Source organism: Schistocerca nitens, chromosome 11 (genome assembly GCF_023898315.1).
Source record: "Schistocerca nitens isolate TAMUIC-IGC-003100 chromosome 11, iqSchNite1.1, whole genome shotgun sequence".
NCBI classification, from domain to species: Eukaryota; Metazoa; Arthropoda; class Insecta; order Orthoptera; family Acrididae; genus Schistocerca; species Schistocerca nitens.
Window position 1 is genome coordinate 65881774 of NC_064624.1, and position 22863 is coordinate 65904636.

A 22863-nucleotide genomic window follows, 5' to 3' on the forward strand; every position below is an offset into this window, starting at 1 on the left:
CAAGTGCGGGAATTATCGCAGAATCAAATTAACAACTCATGCATCCAAGTTGCTTATAAGAATAATGTGCAGAAGAATGGAAAATAAAATTGAGGATGTGTTACATGACGATCAGTTTGGCTTTAGGAAAGGTAAAGGCACGAGAGAGGCAGTTCTGTCGTTGCGGTTGATAATGGAAGCAAGACTACAGAAAAATTAAGACACGTTCATAGGATTTATCGACCTGGAAATATAGGCATAAGCTATAGGGAGAGACGGGTAATATACAACTTGTACAAGAGCCATGAGGGAATTATAAATAGTGGACGACCAAGAACGAAGTCCTCGGATTAAAATGGGTGTAAGACAGCGATGTAGTCTTTCGCGACTACTCTTCCGTGTGTACATCAAGCAATTACGGAAATGAAAGAAAGGTTCAGGAATGAAATTCAACGTGAAATGATACCAATGATAGGATTCTCTGATGACATCGCTAGACTGAGTGAAAGTGAAGAAGAATTACAAGATTTGCTGAATGGAATAAACAGTGTTAAGAGTACAGAATATTGATTGAGAGTAAATAGACGAAAATAATGAGAAATAGCAGAAATGAGAACAGCGAGACATTTATTTTGAGGATTGATGGCCATGAAGTAGATTGAGTTAGGAAATTTTACTACCTAGGCAGTAAAGTAACGAATGACGGATGGAGCAAGGAGGACATCAAAAGCAGACTATAACTGGCATTCCCAGCCAAGAGAAGTCTACCAGCATCGAAGATAGGCCTTAATTTGAGGAAGAAATTTCTGAGAATGTATGTTTAGAGCACAGCATTGTATGATAGTGAAACATGGACTGTGGAAAAAACGGAACAGAAGAGAATCGAAGAATTTGAGACGTGGTGCTGCAGACGAATGTTGAGAATTACGTGGACCAGTAAGGCAACACATGAGGAGGTTCTACACAGAATCACAGAGGAAAGGAATATTTGGAAAACACTGACAAGGGACAGGATAATAGGACATCTCTTAAACATGAGAGAATGACTTACTTGATACTAGAGGGAGTTGTAGAGGGCAAAAACTGTAGTGGAAGACAGTGATTGGAGTAGATCCAGCAAATACTTGAGGACGTACGTTGCTATTCTGAGATGAATAGGTTGGCACAGGAGAAGAATTCGTGAAGGTCCGAACCAAAAAATAAAAAAAGGAAAACAAAACAAAGAAGCAAAACAAAAAAAAAAGCACGCGAGCGAGGTCGCACAGTGGTTAGCACACTAGATTCGCATTCGGTAGGACAACGGTTCAACCTCGTGATTTCTCTAAATTGCTCCAGGCAAATACCGGGATGGTTCCTTTGAAAGGGCACGTGCGATTTCCTTCCCCATCCTTGCCTAAATCCCAGCTTGTGCTTCATGTCTAATGACGTCGATGTCGCCGGGACGTTAAACCCTATGTTCCTTGCTTCCTTTCTCGCTTCTTCACCATATTATTTTGTAAATGTTTCTTAATAACACAGACATAAGTTAGCGATAATTTGTTATTGATTAAAACCATATATGAACAAGTTCTCAAAAACAATTCCATTTGATAGTTAGTAAAAAACTGTGAATAATAATAATATGAAATAAAATTAAAAACGTTTTCTATCGTATACACCTGCCATAAATTATGTTATTATCTCCGTAGCTGAATCTCCCCGTTGGGAACGTTATATTCGATGGTAACCGTGCACAGGTCTTCAAGCTTTTCGTATAACTACTATCATGCATCAAATCTGATTACACTTGTGATAGTATTCATAACCAATATGATGTAAACAACAGTTTTTGGTATGATTATGAAATTACTCGAAGAAATAGCAACCCACATGGCCGTATTGTGTTGATTTACACTTACGAATTAATGAATTATGCTGGAGATATAATACGCCTTCCACAATATTGAACGAACAGTTGAGCGTGTAACACGAAATTCATTTCGTGACACCAACTACTGGTCGTGCTGATGATGCAGCCATTATCGTGCAGCGGATGTTCACACAGAACCAACTGGGGTCCCTGATTAGTCTGTAATTATCTCTCAAAAACCGGACGATACAAGATTCTGCAATCTCGTTACATGCGACAACTGGTTTCTCTACAGTACTCCTAAGGCTTCATATATTTTGAGCGAGACGAAGCACCGTGCTGCCGCTAGTAAAAGTTGTTATAATGATGCAAAGAACAGGCAGAGGACACGATGGCCCTTGTTTGTTCTCCCAAGACCACATGTCCTAAACCTTGTTGGGGTATGTAGGTCACCTTGTAGCAAAATGTGCAAGTCTTGAAGACAGACAGGTGCCACGGCCGATTGGCTGGTCACAAACCATGATGGTTCCTGAATCAGTTCCGCAAACTTGGGGAGTTCGTGCCCTGAGGAGCGGATGCTGTCACTACTGGGAAAGTGTCTACATCACGTGTCCATGATCACGTAGTATATCAGTTAGAGTAAATCATATCAATTGTAGTCAACTCCTTCACCAAAGGAGACGAAGTAAATATTCCTGAATTCCATTCAAGAATAACTGCCAAGGTGAGAAACATAGAAGTAGATATCCTCGGTGTAGCAAAACAGCTTAAATCACTTGATAAAGGCAAGCCCTCAGGTCCAGATTGATTGTGTAGTGGGACGCGAAATTGTAGCGTCACCCATCCACCAGTGTCAGCCCAGTTTGCAGGTGAATGTAAGTTTAAATTATTGTTTATGTATTTTGTAATATTTGTAATGTTTGTGAATCATCTAAAGTTTTGTATTTATTTTTATGTTTCATGTACGGAGAGGGCGGCGCAACGAACGGAGACAGCATCTTCACTGCCGAGACCAGAGAGAAAATTGCTGGCCACTACACGTCGCGGGTCGACAGCCAAAGAGCAACAGAAGATCCTGAAACCGAGTTGTTACGTCGTGCTTCTAAAAACTGAAAAAATTAGAATTTGTAATGTTTCTACAACAATGACCTCATAAAAAGTTTAATGATGTAAATGTTCAGTCCTATCTTGTGAAGGCTCAGGTTCACGTCTATATGTAGTATATAGGAAGATAGTAAACTATTATATACTACAAAAGTTTGAATACGTGTTCCGAGAATTTATTTATGAAGAATTATATTAAGGAAGAAGCATTAGTGATTTATTTAACAAGATTATTAATTTTGACAACGTTCATCGCGAGTTTGAGTCTTAAAAGTTGATTCAATGTGGTTTTAATTTTTATTAAAGCAGATAACTTGCATTAATATAATGTCTGAGAAGAAACAAACGATATCTAAATTGAAAAAAGTTTGCGCAAACCAATTGGACTGAGTGACGTAATTCTGCGCATACGACTCAAATGATGATGTTTTAATTACAGTTTCGTTCAAGAACCACTCAGAGACAACTTTGAAAAGAATTTAAATAATTTTGAAGTGTTTTGTAACTGACGTAGGTGACGAAGTCTGCACATGGTCATATGTCAAAAGAAAATCATTTATTCAAAACCTACGTCGTTACACTACACTTGCTGATAAGATACCTCCAATTGTATGGAACCTCTCGCTCATAGAAAGATCCGTATCTACAGACTAGAAAATTTCTCAAGCCACGCCAATACCCAAAAAGGGTAGTAGGAGTAATCCTCTGAATTACAGGCCCTTATCACTAACACTGAAATCCAGTAGGGTTTTCGGATCATTTACTGTGTTTACAATTTATTGACACATTGTCAGCACGGATTCATAAAACATCGTTCTTGAGAAACACAACTAGCTCTTTATACTCATGAAGTAAGAAGTGCTATCGACAGGGGATGTCAAATAGATTCCATACTTTTAGACTTCCAGAACGCTTTCGTATGGAATATCGCCTCGGTTGTGCAACTAGATTCGTGATTTCCTGTCAGAAAGGTCACAGTTTGTAGTAATAGACGGAAAGTCATCCAGTAAAGCAGAAGTAATATCCGGCGTTCCCCAGAAAGTGTTATAGGCATGCTATTGTTCCTGGTCTATACTAACGACATAGGAGACAATCTGAGTAGCCCTATGGTTGCACATGATGCTGTCATCTACCGTCTTGTAAAGTCATCACATAACCGAAACGACTTGCAAAATGATTTAGATATCTGTGGGGGGTGAAAAGTGACAATCGACCCTGATTCAAGAAAAGTGTGAATTTAATACTATAAACCTTCTAAATCTAAAAAAGTCACACAAAATTGAAGGCTGTACATTCCACTAATACTTAGGGATTACAATTACAAATAACCTAAATTTGAACGATAACATAGATATTGTTGTGGCTAGAACGAACCAAAGACTGCGATTCATTCGCAGAACACTTAGAAGGTGGAACAGGTCTACTAAAGAGACTGCTTACACCACGCTTGTCCGCCCCATTCTGCAATATTGATGTGCAGTGTGGGATCTGCATCAGGTGGGACTGACGGATGACATCGACTGGAGTGTCAATCATTAAAACAAAGGCGTTTTTCGTTGCGACGGGATATTCTCATCAAATCTGAATCACCAAAACAAAATTTTCCTCTGCGATTGCGAAAACATTCTGCTGGCACCCATCTACTTAGGGAGAAATGATCATCACTATAAAATAAGAGAAATCAGGGTTCGCACAGAAAAATTTAAGTGCTCGTTTCTCCTGTGTGCCGCTCGAGAGTAGAACGGTAGAGAGACAGCTTGAATGTGGTGCATTGAACCCTCTGCCAGGCACTTCATTGTGAATAGCAGAGTAATCACGTAGATGTAGAAGCAAGCTGCACAACCAGTTTCTGCCAGTTACTTAGAGTAAATGAATGTGACAATGTGTCTTTATAGGAGCATCACCTGTGTGTGTGTGTGTGTGTGTGTGTGTGTGTGTGTGTGTGTGTATCTTTGTGTGTGTGTGTGCACATGTGAACACATGCCTGCTTTCCCAAGTTTGCCAGCACCAGTCCAGACGGCGTGCAAACAGTGCTTAACTTGGATACGGAGCAGCTATGAGAACAAAGCCATTACAAATTTTACAGATTTTCTGTCTACCAGCTGGATCAAACTTAACTGTGTCTTGCTATCTGCAGTACACTGATACAGATTGGGTATTAATACTCTGCAGCAGCTGCTACACTTTAAATTTGTTTGTGGAAAGCAAGTCTCACTTGAAATTATATAGAAATCTCAAAATCTGTCAACAGCATGAATAGAAACAATCAATTAGAAACAGAGTCGTAAGTCAGGAAAACCTATTGGCGCATTGACTCGTAAATACAGACCCGGATTAACGTGTGAAATAAAGCTTAACACAGTACTTACGTGTATCACACTTCGCTCCTTGCAAGCCTGGTGCACATGAACACAATTCTTTAGTGCAAAATATCATCCCTTCACATGCACTACTCAGAAATGAGCAGCGTTTTGAACAATTGTCTCCATATCTGTTTGGTCCGCAACCTAGGACAAAACACAAAAATTAATTTATATCCACAAGTCTAAGTAATCCATACGTATTACAAAAATGTATGTTTGTAAGCAAGTATTTTTCACATCTCCTCCTAAACCCCAGCGTCGATTTCAACAGAACTTGATACACATATCACTTGCTGTCTGCAAGGAAGCGCTGTGGGTGCAAGCGACACGTACCTATCAAAGGGGTTGATGTGAAGGGGAGAAATAGGTGTTCGTCACATCGTGCGTATAGCCAAAATTTATTGATCCAGTATTTGAGAATGAAAGCACATCGCAACTTCTAACTAACTTTACACGTTATTTAAAACCTTCGTGAAACTATTTATCGCTGAAACCCGCTCACAAAATGGTAAAAGGCAAAAGCTTTATCGCTTACTGCATTTACGCTGTACACGCCAAAAAAAAAAAAAAAAAATAGCCGTATCAGGCATGACGTCTTAATTTATTAATTCTTTACTACTAACTGTATTCGCGAAACATTTTGCAGCTAATATTCACATATACACTATGTGATCAAAAGTATCTGGACACCTGGCTGCAAATGACTTACAAGTTCGTGGCACCCTGCATCGGCAATGGTGGAATTCAGTATAGTGTTGGGCCACCCTTAGCCTTCATGACAGCTTCCACTCTCGCAGGCATACGTTCAGTCAGCTGCTGGAAGGTTTCGTGGGGAATGGCAGCCCATTCTTCACGGAGTGCTGCGCTGAGAAGTATCGATGTGGGTCCGTGAGGCATGGCAAGAAGTCGGCGTTCCAAAACATCCCAAAGGTGTACTAAAGGATTCAGGTCAGGGCTCTGTGCAGGCCAGTCCATTACAGGGATGTTATTACCGTATAACCACTCCGCCACAGGCCGTGAATTACGAAAAGGTGCCTGATCGTGTTGAAAAATGCAGTCGCCATCCCTGAATTAGTCTTCAACAGTGGGAAGCAAGAAGGTGCTTAAAACATCAGTGTGCTGTAATAGTGCCACTCAAAACAACAAGGGGAGCAAGCCATGAAAAACACGACCACACCATAACACCACCTTCTCCGAATTTTACTGTCGGCACTACACACGCTGGCAGATGACGTTCACCGGTCATTCGCCGTACCCACACCCTGACATCGGATCTCCACATTGCGTACCGTGATGCGTCTTTCCACACAACCTTTTTCCACTGTTCAATTGTCCAATGTTTATGCTCCTTACGCCGAGCGAGGCGCCGTTTGGCATTTACCGGCGTGATGTGTGGCTTGTGAGCAGCTGCTTTTGATGTTCTCCTTGCTCCTTCTGTCGTTGGTAATTTTGCTGCCTAGGTAGCAGAATTCCCTAACTTCGTGACCATTAATCGTCATGTTAAGCCTGTGCTGTTCTCATTTCTGCTACTTCTCATCACTTTCGTCTTTCTTCGATTTACTCTCAACCCCTACCCTGTACTCATCAGACCATTCCATTCAGCATAACAATGTTATACGAATCGTATCACTGATACCCTTGCACCTTGAATTATAATTACACTCTTGAACCCTTCTTTTACTTCCACCATTGCTTCTTCGATGTACAGATTGAACAGTAGCGAAGACTACATCCCTGTCTTACATCTTTTTTAATCAGAGGACTTCACTCTTGGTCGTCGACTCCTATTATGCCCTCTTGGCTCTTGTACATATTGCATATTACTGGTCTCTCCCTATAGCTTACCTATTATCATCAGAATTTCGAACATCTTGCACCATTTATGACTGTCGAACGCTTTTTACGGGTCGACAAATCCTATGAACGTGTCTTGATTTTTCTTTAGTCTTGCTTCCATTATCAACCACAACGTCATAATTGCCTCTCAGGTGCCTTTCCTAAAGCCAAAGTGATCGTCATATAAAACATCTTCAGTTTTCACACTTATAGTCGCTTAAGAAAAGCCTTAAAGGGGCGATGATTTCTGTCGGACGAGGAAGTAAGCGGGCAACAACGCAGGTGTTCACGCAGAAGGACACGGGGTTTTGACAAGAGAGTGTCATCAACATGGAGCATCGATGGGATCATTACCTGAATGTCCAGGCGATTTTCTTGAGTGGCATGCCAATTTTGGACTGTAGAGCGTCCGAACAGGAACTTTTTGGCCGCTCCATTACAATTTGCCAACACCGATTTAAACTAACGGTTTGTCGACAGCCCTGTCGGCTGTCGCCTACCCCTACTTTAGCCAAGATCAACTGTTATACATTGTTCGCCTTATTCGAGTTCAAATGCTTTTTTGTTAATCAGCTCAGTTCTTCCTTGTACTTGAATTTAATGTAAGTGGTGCTGTTCATTGCTTTTTGTGTTGTGTGCTGTTCTGATAGTTTCCAGCTCTGAATAAGTTTGTAATAAGAAAGAAGACGAAAAGCAATTCTGATTCGTCCACTCGCATTATGGTAAGTTAAAATACGCATGCACCAGTGGCGGATACATATGGGGGGCGTGCGGGGCGCGCATCCACCCCCCCTCCCTCCCCTTCATGCGGGGCCGCCAGCATTACCACCCTCGCCGCCCCCGTCAGTCTACCCGCACGCTATTCGTTCGTTTCTTTCGTCAGTCGACTCGACTGAATCGACTTATCGAGTAGTAATACTTTCCTATGTAGCACGCGCGTCCGCGTCATCGTATTTTGTACGTTTCCGTCTGGCACATAGATAGCTAACACATACCTATGAGAAAAGTCGCGGCCGTTCTAGTGATCTCCATACGTTATTCTGCCTGGCACTTCTTCGAGAAAAGTCGCGAATATTCTATTGTTTTCTTGTACAGAGAACGTTCGATACGTTGCGTTATAAATACGGACTATTCGCCCAACAGGAAGCTGGTTTACATTCAGAAGCAGAAATATGAAGTATGAATAAGTAAAAAGTCCTAGTTGTAGCAAGTGCTAGTGTGAACATTAGTCAAGAATGAGAGTGATCAGTTGATTGTGAGGTATTAACTATAGTAATTCATAGTAATTTGAAGTGTGTGGAGAAATAGTACAATACCTGACGATTGGAGAAGCGGAGACATTGTTCCCATCTTCAAAAACGGCAATAAAAGACTTTGCAAAAGCTACAGACGAATAACCCTTATGAGTCACACAGCCAAGATTTTTGAAAGAAGTTTGCTAAATCGAATAAGTTAAAAGATACAAAAAGAGCTGAGTGAAGAACAGCATGGGTTTACGAAAGGAAGAAGCACGATCGACCAGATATTTTCTATCTGTCAACTGATGGAAAAAAACTTGGGAGTATTACAAAGAGGTGATAATGGTTTTTACAGACATAGAAAAGGCATATGAGTCAGTTAACAGGGAAAGACTCTGCGAAGAAATGAAAAAGATAGATATAGATGCTGGATACATTAATGTAATAAAGACAATGTAGAGGAGACACAATTGTAGAATTAGAACACCATTGGGGAACTCTGAATGCTTCGAAATAAGACAAGGACTTAAGCAAGGAAGTATTCTATCTCCTGCACTTTTTAATGTTGTGATGGAGGGAATGAATACGCAGTTAAAGATATAGTAAAAGAAAGAGACGAAAAGATGATTTTTGCAGATGATATGGTAATATGGGGTGATAAAGTTGTAGATGTATAGTTACAACTTAATGTGTGGAAGGAAATGATGAAAAGGTATGGAGTGAAAATAAATAAAGATAAGAGTGAACTAATGGTTTTTGAAAGAGAGAAAGGGATCAACGGAAATATTACCTTGAATGGAGAACCCCTCAAAGTGGTAGAAAGTTTCACTGATTTAGGGAGTGAAATATCTAGGGATGGAAGAATAACTAACGAAATTAATAGGAGGTTACAGAAGGGAGGCAATTTCTAGCAAACAATAAAACACCTGATTTGGAATAAGGAAGTTTCAGAAAAAGGAAAACTCCTGATGTATACGAATTATTACTTCGCTATTGTCACCTATGGTGGAGAAACATGGACAATGACAGAAAGGGACTGGAGCAGACTGCAAGCAGCGGAAATGAAATCTCTCTGAGCAGTTAAGGGAAAAACAAGAATGGACAGAGTAAGAAATGTAGAGATTAGAAAGGATCTTAAACCAGAAAGTATGATATAAGAAATTGAAAAAAAAAGAGATTAAGATGGTATGGGCATGTTAAGAGGATGCATGGGCAGAGACTCCCCAAAATTATGGAAGAACTAAAGATGGATGGGAAAAGAGCAAGAGGGCGCCCAAGAACACGTTGGAAAGCGGGAGTGAGAGTATCTGTGGAAAGGAGAGGTGTGACCTGCTAGCAAGTGGAGGAAGAAAAGTGGTGGGAGGACCGAGCCAAATGGAGAGGACTCGTCAGCGCCCAGACCCGGCAGTAGCTGGAGCGGAGCCCGGATATAGACAGATAGTAATTTCTCAGTAAAAATATTGCTGCGAGACTCGTAACGGTAATTTTACTAATAACGTAACACGAGTTAGGTATGGGAAAAACGTTCAAATGTGTGTGAAACCTTATGGGACTTAACTGCTAAGGTCATCAGTCCCTAAGCTTACAGACTACTTAAACTAAATTTTCCTAAGGACAAACACACACACCCATGCCCAAGGGAGGACTCGAACCTCCGCCGGGACCAGCTGCACAGTCCATGACTGCAGCGCCTCAGACCGCTCGGCTAATCCTGCGTGGCGTGTATGCGAAACTATAGATGCGTATACCTCCGGTAACAGTGACTTTCGAGAAAATTCTTAAAAACCCATTGTTACTACATAGGAACTCTATCGAATGAACTAGAACGGAATCGACAATAAAAGTTCCAGACTTTCTGTCCTATTGACAATGCAATTAACCAATATGCCAGGAAGAATAGGAGCATAGAATTCATCATTTAAGGAAGAGAACCACAGTTGTAACTTTTTTATAACATAAGATGGCATTCTCTTGTATATGTGTAGAATCAATGTAAAAAAAAAAAAAACTTTATTTAACTTTACATGCGACTTGATTAATTTTTATTAGGGTAAAAGTAAATGTACCTCAAGGTATCTTTAGCGCCCCCATTTTAGGATGTTCTGTACCCGTGACTGGTATGCACTACCGTAATAGCCTAATTAAGTATCTACAGCAGTTTAACGTTAGCACTCGACACGTTATTTGGAGACTGGTGGCAGTCTGTGTATGCAGTATTTCAATATTCAGTAGAGCGATAAACAGCACTACAAATAATATTAAAGTCAGTTCGTAAAAATACACTTGGATCTACCTTTGTTGCCCGGAAGCGTCACGGCTCAACAAAAACATCGCTCAAACGGCGATTGCTACATTTCTTTAAAAATATTGCTCATATTTCTATCATTACCAGCCCAAATGGTAAAATATTGATCAGTCTTATCACCCAGGCGGTACTAAAATTATGAAAACCGGTTCTGATACGGAGCATTTGGGGAAGGGATGTGTGATGACAGCACACTCTATAGTTAGTTCGTTTCTAGAGTATTTTCGTAGTGGGCGACCTGCATCCCGCCCACTTTAGTTCAAATCTATTTACGCTCTTGTAATACTATAATAACTGTACAAGAATTTCTTGGACTATCAAATCTTAAAATATGCATGCATTTATGCCCAATCAAATGACAGAACATGCACAACTGAAGGAGAAATATGCAATTTCAGAATTACATCTTTTGTTGTGATCCACATTATTTTATTTGAAAACAATGTGCGGCAACCAGTTTTTCCCAATTCGCCACCGACCAGAATAGCTATGCACCCTGCGGCGTGTAGCTAGCAGTCCGTAGATTCAGGAGCCGGCGTGGGCCGAATGCATCCACCAGCAATCTTGAAAATGGTTTTCTATGGTTTGCCATTTTCAACTTAGACAGGAACCGGCGTGGTCCCTTACTATAGGCCACAGTCAATTCCTTCCGAATTCCTTTCTTTACTGACAGATTCTAGTTCCCTTAAAGATGCAGCCCCTCTGCTTAAACAAAAAGAGATGCGTCGAAGGCGAGCCGAACATCTGTTCGGAGACTTTTGAGGCTCAAAATCTACTTTACGAGGGTCATTCAATAATTAAAGAGACAAATTAGTCTGGAGAAAAAGCATTTATTTTTACAAAACTATACATTTTCTACTTTTCAACATACTCCCCTTGAACATTTATGCACTTTTTCCAACGGGTTACAAGCTCTTTTATTCGAGCTGCAAAGAACGATTTATCTTGATGTTTCAACCAATTTCCCACAAACTTTCTCACGTCCTCGTTGCCCTGGAACCTCTTCCGACGTAGGGCCACCTTCAGTGCACCAAACAAGTGGACATCACTAGGTGCTAACTCAGGACTGTAAGGGGGATGAGGCAGTACTTCCCAGCCCATTTTTTCGATGGTTTCAGGGGTTAGTTGAGCAATATGAGGACGCGCTTTGTCTTGCTGGAGATTCACACCTCTGCTCTGGGATCCACGATGCCTCTCTCTCATAGTTGGCTGGTTTAAAAGCAAATTCGAGTAGTACTGGCTGTTCATTGTACGGTGCTCTCCGAGATAATCACAAAAACAGTACTTTCAGCATCCCAAAACACCGTCAACATGACTTTTCCTGCTGATGCTTGGATTTTGAATTTTTTCTTGACAGTTGAGTTGGTGTGCTCGCATTCCATGTTTTGTCATTTTGGTTCCGGCTCATAATAGTGAACCCAAGTTTCATCACAAGTTAAAATTTTGTTGATAAAGTGCTCACCTTCTCTTTAATAACGTTCCTTTAGCTCTGCACACACACCCAGCTTTGTTTCCTTGTGTAGCGGCGTCAGCTCCTTTGGGATCCATCTTGCACATGTTTTGCGGTACTTCATATTGTGAAAGATAATGTTATGAACTGTACCAGTACTAACTTGAACCTTATCAACTATCATTTCCACAGTCACACGGCGGTCAGTGGGAATAATGTCACCAGTTCCACTTCCAAGTGAGAGACTTGAAACTGCTACTGGTCGGCCAGAACGGCGTTCGTCAGTCACTGAGTCGTGACCATTTTTAAACTGCCTTATCCACTTGTAAAAATTTGGACGATTCATACCACCTTCACCATAAACTTTAGACATTCTACAGTATATATTCACTGGTTTCTCGCCTTCAGCAAGTAAAATACGAATAACAGAACGTTCTTCAACTAATGTGGAGTTTCAAGCCGACTCGCCATGTTGAAATGTATTTTTGAGGTTATAAACAAAACAATGTTGATACATCAGCTGATGAGGGCTTATCCCAGTGATGCCAATTTAAAGCCATAAAAGTACCAAGCTTGCCCTGCTAATAGTTCTCCAGAACAATTTGTCTCAATTTAAGTATCGAATGACCCTTTTGCACTGGAAGACGGGTATCAATCGTTCAAATGGTTCAAATGGCTCTGAGCACTATGGGACTTAACTTCTGAGGTCATCAGTCCCCTAGAACTTAGACCTACTTAAACCTGAGTAACCTAAGGACATCACACACATCCATGCGTGAGGCAGGATTCGAACCTGCGACTGTAGCGGTCGCGCGATTCCAGACTGTAGCGCCTAGAACCGCTCGGCCACTCCGGCCGGCCTATCAATCGTCATTTTGTACTATGCATCTGTGCATAAACTTGCCTCACTTGTGGTACGGCCATATAAAGGGTGGACAAATATTGTGTCACGAAATTTTAACCCTTGATAGCTGATGCCTATAGGAATCAAAATTATTTATATTGTGTAGGTCGACAACGCACAATTTTTTAAACTACGGAAACTAGCCGCTGCGATTGGTCGTAGGAGTGCCATGTTGCCATTCGTCAGTTGACAGGCAATGGTATAGGTGTCGGTTCACACATACAACGTCCATGGCCCCATCACTGTCCCAACGTGATACATACACATTCGTGGTCATGCGCTGTCCAGAGCATCCGGCAACACGGCAACCCTTGGGCCAATTGGACTGCTTGGCGCAAAGTTTCCGTAGTTTAAAAATTGTCCGTTGTCGACCTACACAACATAAGTTATTTTGATTCCTACGGCCATCAGCTATCCAGGCTAAAATTTCCTGACACAATTTTTCTGCACCCAGTATTATGTCCAAGTTTCACTACAAGGGTGATATTCTACTGTGAAATGTCTCATTCGTAATATCTTTCCAGCAGTGAGACCAGACGTCACAACTTTAACATATGTGTAAGTAAACGTCATACAAACGACAACGTATGTTGTACATCATAGCGTAGGTTATTAGTAGCCAAGACTATTATGATGGATAAATACAAACTGATTTATCACATTTCATACATTAGAATGTAGTTCCAATTAACTCATGACTCAACGGTAAGATCCCAAAACTGTAGCTCATACAATCTGTGTACTACGTTTTAGTTTGTAAATAAATTTCATTTAGTTTCAAGTTGATATTTGAAATAATAATTTAAAAGAAAGTCTTGATCAGTAAAGGAAATTGACCATTTTAATGAAACGAAAGATATTTAATAAAATTTTCGTTTGTATTTAGGAACTTTGGATGCTTTGATGTGCTGAAGAAAATCTGATTTCGTTTCAGATAAGCTGTAAATTTAAATAGGAGATTGTACTAGGAGAAAGACAGCTATTGTTAAAAGAAATTTGATCCCATTTGACTTTATAAGTTATTCAGCCTAACATTAAGACTCTCCTGCTCTTCGAAAGTGAAAGTTATATTAGAAGACTGACTAGGGGAAGGCCTTAGACATGGCCGAACGATTCGGCTCAGGTCGCTTGCGTACAACCTAAAACGAAGTGCGGTACTCTAAGAAATTTTGGCTCAACACCTTCCCGATTTTAAGAAAACCTAGTCGGCACAGTAGCTCAGCGTGTTCGATCGGAGGGTTAGCTGCCCTCTGTCATAAAAAAGAGAAAAAAAAGAGTGAATCCATCAACAACGAACTAGAACGGGTGACATGGGACGTCCACCCCGAACAAAGGCAACGAACAAAATTAGATGACTAAAAAAAATTGTGCAACGGCTAAGGTAACTGTGTGGGAAGCGGAGAATCCGGGTTCGAATCTCTAGGAAACGTAGCGGATGTTATCCTTCTCGTTTGTATATTTCCATATATCAATTGACAGGGACAGGAGGGTTAACGAGGTAAGTAAATCAATAAGGAATAATGAAAAGGTAGGCAAACAAATTTCTCAAACCTTCGTTTCTTGTATACACAGGAAAACCTTAAGCAACACTTTTCCAGAGGCTGTGATGACATATTACGCCGTGTAGAAATGAGTTAGTCTTTTTTCTTTACTGCCAAATGTGTCAGGGATTCGTTCTTCGCCCTTATGCGATAACGTGCGTCGAATGTTCACCCGATACTCGCATCCTGTTTGATTGGTGTCGATCACGTAATCTCAATTAAAACCGGTCATAAGTGACGCCGTGACCAAAAGATCCGCCACTTTCTGTATATCTTCTATATTTTCGACCTCCTTGTGGGAGACGTGTTTAGAGACGTGTCGTTGACGATTTTTTTATTCCGATTTGAAATTGCTTGCCCAAGATAATGATGCAGCAAACGTAAAATCCTTGTCGGTCGTATACTGAGGCGCTGCACCTGCAGCCCACTCCTGGATTATTCCCGTTGTTAGGTTCTCGTTACGACGACCAGATTCGACAAATCGGTCGTTATGTCCACTTATTTATCGCCTGGCATTTGTCGTATCGTGTCCCTCATTTAACAATATCATTTTCCCACAATTTTAGGTCCTTCTTCCTTTTCAGGGCTGTTGTTCGTCTGTTCTTTTGCAGTGTTTGTAAGTTCCAATTTGGATGATTCCTGGCTAGCGATAGCGGCTTTACTTTTACTTCAAGGGGTATAGTGCCGTAGTTCAGCCGTTTAGTAACCGGTTCGTAATATTCATCGGGAACAGGTGAAGCACAAATTGCCCGCGACGTGGACATTTCCAAAGTATTGTGACAAGTTTGCGATTCACTAGTTGTGATAGCTTCCACTGGAATCACCTTCTGCTTCGCCTTCATGGTATAGTTCATCAGTACCAACAAAAGTCATTTCGGTCGTCAGATCCAAAAATCGCTCGATAGCCGCTCCTATCAATCTGGAATGCGGAGAGACAGAACTGCCTGCTTCGGGAAGTCCACTGATAATACATCTGTCTTGCAACACTTTTACAAACGAAAACGCAGCGTCGGTAACTTCCCGCTTGCCGTCGTCTGTTTTAGGCTCCCAACTATATGTTTCAGCTCTGGTCGAAGGGTGTAAATCCTCCTTAATTCAGATTATGCAACTGAAAGATATCGCACAACAAACAAAAACTAGTTACATCGACAGAAACAGGAAACATTATTGTTCGTTGTATTTGATCGTAGCGGACGTCACATGACATCCGTTGATCCCTTCACTCAGCTCTTATTACACAGAGCAGCCAGCCTCTCACCGCTGAGCTACCGTGCCGGCTTATCGATCCCGCCAATTTTAAGTCGATTGCTCGTCACAATCTTTAGGGGTGGTTTTCACAATAACGGGAGCGGGGAGGGGGAGAGGCGTTGGAAGAGAGGGGAGGGGGTGGGAGTGTTCAGCCAAAATACCTTAATCCTTCCTTCGTTTTAAGTTGTACACAAGCGACTTGCAAAATTTGGGCCGAATCAGTGGGCCGTGTCTGAGGGCTTTCCCTTGTGAACTGCGTTTTGTTAGCAAAGAAGCAATACACTGATTCAAAATTTTATTCATTTGAAGTTATCCTATAGCCAAATCTAATAATTTTTTATGAAAAGCCGGCCGGAGTGGCCGTGCGGTTCTGGGCGCAACAGTCTGGAGCCGCGCGGTCGCTCCGGTCACAGGTTCGAATCCTGCCTCGGGAATGGATGTGCATGATGTCCTTAGGTTAGTTAGGTTTAATTAGTTCTAAGTTCTAGGCGACTGATGACCTCAGAAGTTAAGTCGCATAGTGCTCAGAGCCATTTGAACCATTTCTTTTAACAAAAGTTTTTCTTGCGTAGTTTAACAGGCCAAGTACCACTTGTACGAATACCTCTCAAATGAATTATTACATAAAATAAATAAATAAATAAATGAATTTTCAGAGTAAAATGAAAAACGTTACCTTTTTAAGAGCCTCTTTAACAAAGCCGCCACCCCCGCTCCCCCTCCCCCCCTTCCCCCACGTACTTGACCAGGTCTGTACGGTAGTTTCTCGCTGTTGTCGGCGGACATCCGTAGTATTGTAGAATGCCACCAACCCTAGTCTGGAAGTATTTTTATATTTACAAGGTATGTAGGAGTCAAGTGCAATGCGTCATTTGCTTTGGGAGATTAGAGATTTGCCTGCCATTTCTATGAAATAATAAAAGAGGAAGGAAATTGCGGTTACACTAATAAATTAAAAAGTTATCAACAATTCACTCATAGTATACAGTGGAAATAGAAAGTAGCTGATCTGCTGCCTGTGTCTTTACAACATGCCTCCACCTGCTTGTAGCCCATGACAGTGGACAAATTAACACTCCAATAGAGGCTTTCTCCCCAGTTTCCGCCCTTCAGCACTGACTGTTCGTAATTCCCAAATAGTGATATGATTCTTGAGAAGAGTTTCAAAAAATTATAATCAGTAAGAGAATACTTTCAAAAAATAGAACCAGTAGCAGAATACCGGTGATTTTTTGTGATAGAAGAATAGTAGATCAAGTAAGTCTTTTTTCCGATTTGATGTAACATTTTGCCTTTGTACGTTGAGCGTCGGTGAGTCAAAATTCTTCAGTGTTTCTTCGATTTCTAGATTTATTACACGAAGTAATGAGAACAAAAAAAATCGAAAATCGGCTATTTGAGAAACCGGTTGTGTTGTAGGGGTTCAACAGGTTAAACTGGCATTTGAAAAAAAAAACAATTTTAGCGAAAACTAGTTGTCTCAGCAATAACCGCCAACCCTAGTAGCACAAGTTTGCGAGTGATGTTGTACAGAGTACAGCGTTTATGGGCTTGTAGAAGGCTCATGTACAAGACTGGTAGAGTGGTGCCAAACTCAACTTTATCTTCACTTTCCACCGCCCACAGTGAACGGAAATCAAGTTACTTTACCTTCACTTTCGACTTCCTGTCTCTGTGTTGTTGTTGTTGTTGTTGTGGTCTTCAGTCCTGAGACTGGTTTGATGCAGCCCTCCATGCCACTCTATCCTGTGCAAGATTCTTCATCTCCCAGTGCTTACTGCAACCTACATCCTTCTGAATCTGCTTAGTGTATCCATCTCTTGGTCTCCCTCTACGATTTTCACCACGCTGCCCTCCATTGCTAAATTTGTGATCCCTTGATGTCTCAGAACATGTCCTACCAACTGGTCCCTTCTTCTTGTCAAGTTGTGCCGCAAACTCTTCTCCCCAGTTCTATTCAATACCTCCTCATTAGTTATGTGATCTACCCATCTAATCTTCTGCATTCTTCTGTAGCACCACATTTGGGAAGCTTTTGTTCTCTTCTTGTCTAAACTCTTTTTATCGTCCACGTTTCTCTTGCATACATGGCTACACTCCATACAAACGACTTCCTAACACTTAAATCTATACTCGATGTTAACAAATTTCTCTTCTTCAGAAACGTTTTCCTTGCCATTGCCAGTCTACATTTTGTATCCTCTCTACTTCGACCATCATCAGTTATTTTGCTCCCCAAATAGCTAAACTCCTTCACTACTTTAAGTGTCTCATTTCCTAATCTAATTCCCTCAGAATCACCTGGCTTAATTCGACTACTTTCCATTATCCTCGTTTTGCCTTTGTTGATGTTCATCTTATATCCTTTTTCAAGACACTATCAATTACATTCAACCGCTCTTCGAAGTTTTTTGCTGTCCTTCACTGAACTACAATGCCATCGGCGAACCTCATAGTTTTTATTTCTTCTCCATGGATTTTAACACCTACTCCGAATTTTTCATTTGTTTACTTCACTGCTTGCTCAACATACAGATTGAATAACATCGAGGATAGGCTACAACCCTGTCTCATCCCTTCCCAACCACTGCTTCCCTTTCATATACCTCGATTCTTATAACTGACATCTGGTTTCTGTACAAATTGTAAATACCCTTTTGCTTCCTGTATTTTACCCCAGCCGCCTGTCTGTGTATCTCTCCATAATACTTCGACGTGTAATTAAATGACGTTTAACATGCATGTCTTGATAGTGTTAATGGGAGTGTGTACATCCCATACATAAAGCGTTAAACCGGCAATATTGATGACCCATTTTTTCAGAACCTTCGACAATTAGGGATCGGAAATTTTTTCTAACTACTGTTTCACTCAGGCTGGGCTTTCATGATTCTAAGTCAGTCCATTCGTTGGAAGGTCGGGAATAATAGCGAGTTGCTGTAGTACCCTAATTCTTCTCTTATTATCACCGTTAAACGTTATCACAGCGTCACAAACACCCAAGCGTAGTCATTCCTACAAAGACTTTTTTGGTATGCGGGTCGAAATGACGTTATTGAAAGACTCATTAGCGTTTTGCGTTCGACCGTAGAGATATTTGGAACGAACTTCACGATGAGTTAACTGCCTAGCTTTCATCACTGCACATGGTACGCTATTTTTGTGCCAAAAGTGTTCCTCTGTACCAGCTGCCTTAGTTTTGCGGTACTTGCACCATGAATCACACGAGGTGGGCACAGACCATGTATAGGTGTATCATCAGGGGATGATCTGAGGAAGAATGTAGCCCACACTGCTCTATTCATCCCTTGTAGGTCACATGTTCTGTTTCTTATTGCCATTCCACAATATTGCTGGAGTTCATCAATGTTTTCGTCTGTAAGCCTTCCTTTCTGCCATTTGGAGTCTCCACAAAATGCATGTGTAATGTCGCTGTTTCATTTTACACACTGCATCCAACCTCTTACCGTGAACATGAATTCAAGGAATGAATACCTGTAAACCACAATCTTTTGGAGTGAGTAGTTCCGGAGATAGAGTACTTTTACACTTGCACTATTAACTCTGATATAATAAAAACTATACTTCCAATTGGAATTAATCGTTAAATGAAGCAGCAAATTATTCTTGAGAGAGCAAATATTGTTAAGAGATAATAATCGGAAAACGTCACTTTTTGACCAATTTCGCCTCACATACTCAACGATATCTTTTTCTGTTACTTGTATTGTCAGTTCCATCGATCGTATTAAGGACAAGCTAAATTTTCAAATCCCTCCTAGTAGAACGCAGTAGAATACGCAGCCGATAGTTAAACGAACAATTCGACAAAAGAAGGGGACGAAAGCGTGTGTCGTAAATCATACTTGTAAAAACAGACATAATGTCTTATGGGATAACAGCAATCAGTGATTTTATAATGTTACTTAAAATCCGTCTTGATTGCAATTTATTTTTTTATTATTCATATGACCGGTTTCGGTTTATTCAGAACCATCTTCAGATCTGATATTTCAGTTACAGGAGTAACCCGTCCAAATCTAGCAACTTTCACATGCTACGATGTGACGTAGCATGTGAAAGTTGCTAGATTTGGACGGGTTACTCCTGTAACTGAAATATCAGATCTGAAGATGGTTCTGAATAAACCGAAACCGGTCATATGAATAATAAAAAAAAATTGCAATCAAGACGGATTTTAAGTAACATTAATCATACTTGTCATCAAGGTACTCGCTTGCTAACAGTGTGTGCTTCATAAAGTGCACCAAATGCAAGTTTCTTTTCGGGATCTGAGTTTCTCCTTGCGTATACAATTTTCAAACAACTTACGGGAATTCAGCCAGGTAGAATTTACAGCGACCGCCGATATTCCAGCGGGAGTAGACTGCGCCCCGCCATTTTCAAGGCACAAACTGAAAGCGACAGGCGATGTACAAACAAATTTTAAACCTCGGTTCCTGGAGTAATTCAGGAGAGATAACACACAGACATTGAACACTATTGCCACCAAAGATAACCAGAGGTATCGATAGTGAAAGACTGCGAACTGGCAAGCGAGGTAGCGTTAACTCTGTTCCTCTTTTTTTTGACGAGGGAGAGAACACGATTCCAAGCAGAGTTTCAACAAACGCCTCTATCCCGGTCTACAAGGTTGCTCGTTAATTTAATCTCAGCGGCCTCCTTAATAACACAGCCCCAATAGCTGGACGTGCACGGCAATATCTCGGTGTTGTTATATAGCGCAGGATGACCAGTACCAAAACAATGTACGGCAGTAGCAGATCCACCTGGCTGCTGTCACCGTGTGTGCCGTTTATGCTCGGTACATCGTTCCTCCACTGTCCTGATAGCCCGACCAAAGTATTCCATGCCACAGCTACAAGGAATGCAATATACACCCGCCTTACGCAAACCAGGATCATCCTTAACAGAACCTTAAAGCACTCTTATTTTAGATGGAAATCGGAAAAACACATTTCACATCGTATTTCCGCAAAATACGACCGATCTTGATGGAAGAGCTTCCTGCGAAAGGAAAAGGTGTCGACTCACTATTATCACCAGTCACCCGATGCATAGTTGGTCGATAGCGCAACGCACCTTCAATCTGTCTTTCACTATAACCATTTTGACGAAATGTAGTTTCACGATGGGCCAGGTCAGCTGGCAAAGTCTCAGTGTCGGAAATGACATGTGCCCTGTGTTCCAAGGTACGGAGTACCCCTTCACGCTGAGCAGTATGGTGAAAACTATCAGCCTGTAAATACGAGTCAGTGTGAGTACGTTTCCGGTAAACTGCATGTCGCAATGATCCATTAACCTTCCTCCTAACCAAAATATCAAGAAAGGGAACGCAACCATCCTCTTCCACCTCCATCGTAAAGTGAATGTTCGGGTGGATCGAGTTCAGAAGGGCTAAAAGGGCATTCAAATTCTCGCTACCATGAGGCCAAACAACAAAAGTATTATCAACATATCTGTAGAAGTGGGCGTGTTTCAAAGGCGCGGACTCCAATGCACATTCCTTGAAGTCTTCCATAAACAAATTTCCAGTCACAGGAGACAACGGGCTACCCATGGAAACTTCATCTGTCTGCTCGTAATACTGGTCATTGAATAAAAAAAGTTGTGGATGTCAACACTTGTCGAAAAAGGTTAGTAAATTCAACACCAAACCTAACCTCAATTAACCACAACGAATCAGACAGAGGAACACGAGAGAAAGAGAGAGACCACTTCAAAACTTACTAAATATCAGTCGTTCAACCGCATTCCCTCCAAACGACGTAAAAAATCAGCTGAGTTCCTGATATGATGTTCACACCGACCAACTTGTGGGCACAACTGAGAAGCAAGATGCTTGGCTACACGATATGTCGGAGCGCCGATATTCCTCACTATATGACGGAAAGGATCTCGTTCCTTGTGTACCTTCGGAAGACCATATAACCTAGGGGGAATTGCACTATAGGCGTTAGGACTCTTGACGGTGTCCCACGACAAACCATTTTTCTTCAGCAGTCTGTTCATATTGCTCTCAACACTTTTCGTGGGGTCACCGTCGATCCTGCAATACGCTGTCAGATAATAAACATTGCATCTTTGGTAACTAATCCTGTTTGTTTAAAACAAAGGTGGCATTTCCTTTGTCCGAAAGTAAAATGACAATGACAGGATCATCTCTGAGAGACCGTACAACAGCCCACTGTGTTGCTGTTACGTTACCTGTCCACCTGAAAAGCGTCTAACTTCTTTCAGCTATGCCTTAACATAGCTTCCCCTCTAACTACGAGGTGCATTCAAGTTCTAAGGCCTCCGATTTTTTTCTCCGGACTGGAAAGAGATAGAAACATGCACATTGTTTTAAAATGAGGCCGCGTTAATTGTCAATTCGTCCCAGAGATGGCAGCACCGTACGGCAGATGGAATTTTAACGCTAGCGGTGAGAATGAGAACTGTTTTAAATACTTAAAATGGCGACGTTTTCCTTACTTGAACAGCATGCAATCATTCGTTTTCTGAATTTGTGTGGTGTGAAACCAATTGAAATTCATCGACAGTTGAAGGAGACATGTGGTGATGGAGTTACGGATGTGTCGAAAGTGCGTTCGTGGGTGTGACAGTGTAATGAAAGCAGAACATCGTGTGATGACAAACCGAAACAACCTCGGGCTCGCACAAGCCGGTCTGACGACACGATCGAGAAAGTGGAGAGAATTGTTTTGGGGAATCGCCGAATGACTATTGAACAGATCACCTCCAGAGTTGGCATTTCTGTGGGTTCTGTGCACACAATCCTGCATGACAACCTGAAAATGCGAAAAGTGTCATCCAGGTGGGTGCCACGAATGCTGACGCACGACCACACAGCTGCCCGTGTGGCACGTTGCCGAGCAATGTTGACGCGCAACGACAGCAGGAATGGGACTTTCTTTTCGTCGGTTGTGACAATGGATGAGACGTGGATGCCATTTTTCAATCCAGAAACAAAGCGCCAGTCAGCTCAATGGAAGCACACAGATTCACCGCCACCAAAAAAATTT

The 22863-nt window shown here is 41.4% G+C and overlaps 1 protein-coding gene across 2 annotated transcripts in view; it reads right to left on the reverse strand.

Annotated features, from left to right (window-relative positions):
* LOC126212942 (uncharacterized) overlaps positions 1 to 22863 on the reverse strand; it is a 485086-nt gene that overhangs the window by 200730 nt on the left and 261493 nt on the right. For both annotated transcript variants that reach the window (XM_049940460.1, XM_049940459.1), the window contains exon 12: positions 5302 to 5439. In XM_049940460.1, the coding sequence (XP_049796417.1) occupies positions 5302 to 5439 (138 nt within the window). The remainder of the gene's footprint in view (positions 1 to 5301; positions 5440 to 22863) is intronic.